At 40.0% G+C, this 5,222-nt stretch overlaps 1 protein-coding gene across 1 annotated transcript in view; it reads right to left on the reverse strand.

Moving 5' to 3' along the window:
• malrd1 (MAM and LDL receptor class A domain containing 1) overlaps positions 1-5,222 on the reverse strand; it is a 67,781-nt gene that overhangs the window by 54,808 nt on the left and 7,751 nt on the right. Inside the window, exons 2-4 of the mRNA XM_008291337.1 lie at positions 4,944-5,075; positions 4,765-4,853; positions 4,511-4,675 (exon numbers count right to left, since the gene is read on the reverse strand). Of these exons, the coding sequence (XP_008289559.1) occupies positions 4,511-4,675; positions 4,765-4,853; positions 4,944-5,075 (386 nt within the window). The remainder of the gene's footprint in view (positions 1-4,510; positions 4,676-4,764; positions 4,854-4,943; positions 5,076-5,222) is intronic.

Here is a 5,222-nt window from a genome sequence, read left to right on the forward strand (position 1 = left end):
AAAAAAGAGAGAAGATATCACTCAGTCAGCGTTTTTATAACAAAATAAGTTTGTTGTAAAGACCACGAAAACATTACTGGCACGACTTTTACAGAACCATGACCAGGTTGTGCATTCAGACATAAATCCTACATGTTAAATTGCCGTCATGTTAGTGGACCAGAGTGCAGATCTGAGAGAGGCTTAAGACTAATATTGATCCAACTGAGAAAACACGGCAAAGCTAGCGGACCAAAAAACTAAAGTGCATTACACAAAACAAACAATAAAAAGCGATAGTCTACAGTCTACTGCTCAGACTGTCAGAAACAGACTCCATGAGGTGGTATGAGGGTCCAACGTCCACTAGTGAGGCTTGTGCTTACAGCCCAGCACCGTGCAGGGAGATTGGCATTTGCCAGACAACACCAAGATTGGCACATTCACCACTGGCGTCCTGTGCTCTTCATGGATGAGAGCAGGTTCACACTGAGCACATGTGACAGATGTGACAGAGTCTAGAGACGCCATGGAGAACGTTCTGCTGCCTGCAACATCCTCCAGCATGACCAGTTTGGCTGTGGGCAGCAGTTCCTGATGATGAAGGCATTGATGCTATGGACTGGTCTGCTCGTTCCCCAGACCTGAATCCAAGTGAGCACATCTGGGACATCATGTCTTGTTCCATCCACCAACGCCACATTGCACCACAGACTGTCCAGGAGTTGATTGATGCTTTAATCCAGGTCTAGAAGGAAATCCCTCAGGAGAACACCCGCCACCTCATCAGGATGCCCAGGCCTTGTAGGGAGGTCATACAGGCACGTGGAGGCCACACACACGCTACTGAGCCTCATTTTGACCGGTCTTGAGGAATTTCCACTGAAGTTGGATCAGCCTGTAATGTGATTTTCCACTTTTATTTTGAGTATGATTCCAAATCCAGATCTAATTGGGGTAATAATTTAGATTTACATTGATCATTTTTATGTTATTTAGTTCTCAGCACATTCCACTATGTACTGAACAAAGTTTTTCAACTGGAATATTTAATTCACTGAGATCTAAGATGTGTTACTTTAGTGTTTCTTTTTTGTTGAGCAGTGTACATATAACCTATGAAATTCAAATTGAAATATTGTACATTTTATAAAATAAATGTGAATATTTTAACAAAATATATTTGAAATTAAAATTAATTTTCATTTTCAATTTTTATTTTGAGGTTTTAAAACTAAAATGATGTAACTAAATGTACCAATTAATTAAAGTAAATGATTTAAAAGAACATAATTTAATTAACATGTAACATTTTAGCTCAGTGTGCTAGCATGCAAACATTCGTTATTTAGCACCGCTGAGAGCTGATGTTAATGTCAATAACGTTGCAGGTACATAATTGAAAAGTCAGGGAGATAAGAAGAGTAATTCTAATTAATCCTGTAGAGAACATAAATGGCAGCATAATTTCTTATGTAATGTATGTTTAGATATTTTACTGAATTTGTGAAAATAAACTCTCCAAATCAACATAGTCATTGTTCTTCATCCTTTGTGGAATGAGTATAAATCTCATGACAACCCATCCAATAGTTGCTAATGTTGCTCCGTTCGAGGCAGGCCAATCCCTGAGCCGTGGTGCTAAAAACATCAAATCTTCTCCGTCAGCATGCAATCACAGTAATAGCGTCGATGCACTGATCAAAGTCCACAGAACAGCTTTATCTACACCAGTGCAGTTTTACGACCCGTCATTTATGACCGATCTAAACAAATGGGAGATTGTGCCATCGTGGCTGATGTGAAAATGCACTCAAATACAGAATTTCCATCAGTCATGCTTGTCAGATGCTATTTCTTTGACTCCTAAAACTGGACACTGAGGTTATAAAAGTAATACAATCTGCAGCAATGAGTCTGCAGAACTGCTTATTTAGGATTTCACAGCCAAACTAGCGCGTTTATCTGATCCAGACAATGTACTCTCGCTTTCAGAAAATCAGACTCACTTAGTTACTGTCAGTAGAAGCAGTTCAGTAAAAACACTCCTTAATCATATCACGGATTAGATTTTCTGTTTACAACTTTGGGCAAAATGTTTATAGATTTTAGATGTATAGATATCACTGAAGCTGACCAAAGGAAGGAAGTCTTTCTGCAACACAATTAGACCACAACCTCAACTTAAAAGTGCAGCTCATTAAGCAAACACTGGAATTAAAATCGCCCTAAATTACGACGGTAAATGAACTCCCAGTTAACCAAACTGGCGTTGAAACTGTAAGTGGATTAATGGAGGGGAACGTGAACGTTAGCAGAGGGATGACCTGTAATTACTCCTGGTACCAGGCAGCCACATCTTGAAGCTACAGCGACTGTACTCAGTGACAGATGGTGAAGGCAGAGATGAGGAGAAGGTGACACATTGACATTGTCTGAGGAGACTGGAAGGGCACAAACAGCAGGCTTCAGAGGAGTCCAGATGGCCTCTGAAGGGTCCAGTTGGGTCAGTACCCTCTCAATGCACATAAATGGCTCCTGTAGTGCAGCTTATTTCTGCCGTGATGACTTTATTAGTTTCAAGGAACCTCAAACTACACTGTAAACTGCAACACCTACTAAAAATATAAACAGATATGCAGACATATACATGACATTGACACTGCTGGCTTTGTCAGGTTGTCAAAGAGGCGGCATTAAGATAAAGGTCACTTTCTTGTGGCTTCATTCAAACAAACCCACAACAATGATGGAGACAGCCACAACAAATGTGTCCTTCATGCATAATTGGACAGGACATCAAGTGATGTATATTATATAATGAAGACAACATCTAAATTCATAGCAGCTTAGTAAACTGCCTCACAAGTAGTAGCATAGTTTATTGATGATTTCCCTAATCACTGACAATTCTGTCCATGTGTGAGTTTATTTTACTAACACTAAAATAAAACCATCCCGACAGCTGTGGCGGAGCTCAGGACTCAACCTGAGGACGGCCTCTATGCACCTGATTGATCACGTCTCCACGTTGGCGATAAGTTATTAATTATTAATAATTCATCAGGTTACCGGTGTTGCTCCATGTGCATAAATGTGCATAACTTTCATGTTTCTGCTGCAGGTATTTAAAAAACTCAAAACAAAGACTCTTACGGACAGCCTGAAGCAACAAACTGAATTTAAAAAACAATAACCGCAGATTACATCAATTATTGGTGAGTATTATTGATCTGAGCTGTTAGGTCTGTTTTCATTAGAGTCAGGTTTTAGTTTTATGGACATTTCAGTTTGTAGTCAAATGGATGTGAACTTGTAGATTAAAGTGAACAAGAAACATGTGTTGTGTTTTGGCACACAAATTGTGTCTTTTGTGCTCTCTGTGAGGCTCTTTTATGTTTAATATTTATGCTGAAATGTGGAGAAAACCTTCCTCAAATCACTTCAGACAACTCAAAGTAACTTTGGGCCAAACCAACAATGTTACAGCATGCAGGTCAGACTTGTGCTGCGATGAAAGTGATGTAGAAATGGTACTAGATTTGACCTTGAAAGATCACTGACCAGGGTGTTCATTCAGACATGAAGACGACACATTTAATGCCTGAAAGGTGCTTATGGTACAGTACGATAAGGCAAAATGGAAGCTGTACATCACAATAAGCGTTACTTATTCACACATCCAGCCATTATAGAGCACCATCACCCTCCATGTTGCAGCTGACCTGCATGACGACACTATAACAGAATCTAGACATCTCTGACATCTTACTTCAACCCAAAACAACACAAAAACAAACATTGCAGAGGGACTACTCTAACAAACTGAAAATGAAAGAAGAGTAGCATCTGTGGGGCCAAATGTAGTAAAACATTTGATTGACCATTAACAAACTGGTAGTTTTGAACAGCCAAAACTATTTTCATGGCAATGTGTCAGCGCTGTAGATCGGTTTGGCTCCACCAATAATCATTCTGCTATGGGGAGAAAAGACACTCTGTCCTGTGTGTATTTCTTTAAAACCAAAACACAATCATCTCTGACGGAAATAATAAATGAAATAGTGATGGGGGAATTCTTTTGGTGGAACATTTGCACGCAGGGATACACTTGTCATTAAAATAGCTAATTTACTGAAAGAACTAAGCAGGCAATCAGTAAAACTTGCCATTTTCAGCGTGTAGGTTGTTGCTCTGAAGTTGCTGTTTTCCGAGGGGGATTTTAAAAATTGGAGCTCGCAGACAGCGGAAGGGGAGGAAAATGCCTTATGAAATACACAGCGGAGATGGCAGGCTTATGCCGACTGCCTAAATCTGGTGGGTCAGACTGACAAACTGGTGTCTGGAGTGATGTAATAATACCTAATGTTATCTGCTATATGTAACAGATGTGGCTAATTAGACTTAAATACAAAATGCACTACTATATAATATAGCCATAGCTTATATACGATGTCTTTATATAACATGCAACAAACGTTTTTCAATATTAAGCAGCTCATTTATAGTTAATCAAATGGTTGTTACAGACCTTAAAATTGTCATTGCTGGAAAACAGAATCACTGCCCTCAGCCAGGTTTCCTTCGGCAGCTGTGTGGACACTTTCCACACTTCTGTGCTCTGACCTGCTGGATGAGTCTGAACCAGGACCTGAACATCTCCACGTGTTCCCCCAACATAATAGTAGAAACTCAGCTGATGAATGAAAATGAAAGGAAGCCCATCAGTTGACATTGTTAATGGTTTTTGCCGTGATTAATGCCAGGATCAGAGGATTCTGTTACCTGGCAGGTCTGACTGGGCAGGAAGACAGGACTGCTCAGATCTGAGCTGGTTCTGTTTCCGCTGATGGGTGAAAGGGACAGAAAATGTGCTGTAAGAGAGAGAGAGAGAGAGAATTAAAATGTAAAGACAACATTCTCTATAGGTGTAATTTGTATGTGGAAATGTCAGCTGCTCCAACCTGATGTTTTGTTTTTGTGGTCATGTTTGAGTCCTGCAACCTCAGTAGTTCTGGTCCACTCAGAGGACGTCTCCGAGCTTTGGATCAGGTCACAGAAACCCTCCTCAAAGTCACACCTCTTATATGTAGAACCTGCAACAGAGAAGAGTAACACTTACACTGCCATGCCACTTTAACATGTGCACTTTGTGCTGCACCCAGAAGTCTTCTTTTTAATTAATCTGTAGATTGGGTTTAGGCTGTGGATTATAATGCACAAGTATTAAGTTACAGAGGATT

This window comes from Stegastes partitus, unplaced genomic scaffold (assembly GCF_000690725.1).
Source record: "Stegastes partitus isolate 25-593 unplaced genomic scaffold, Stegastes_partitus-1.0.2 Scaffold736, whole genome shotgun sequence".
In the NCBI taxonomy this organism is placed as follows: domain Eukaryota; kingdom Metazoa; phylum Chordata; class Actinopteri; family Pomacentridae; genus Stegastes; species Stegastes partitus.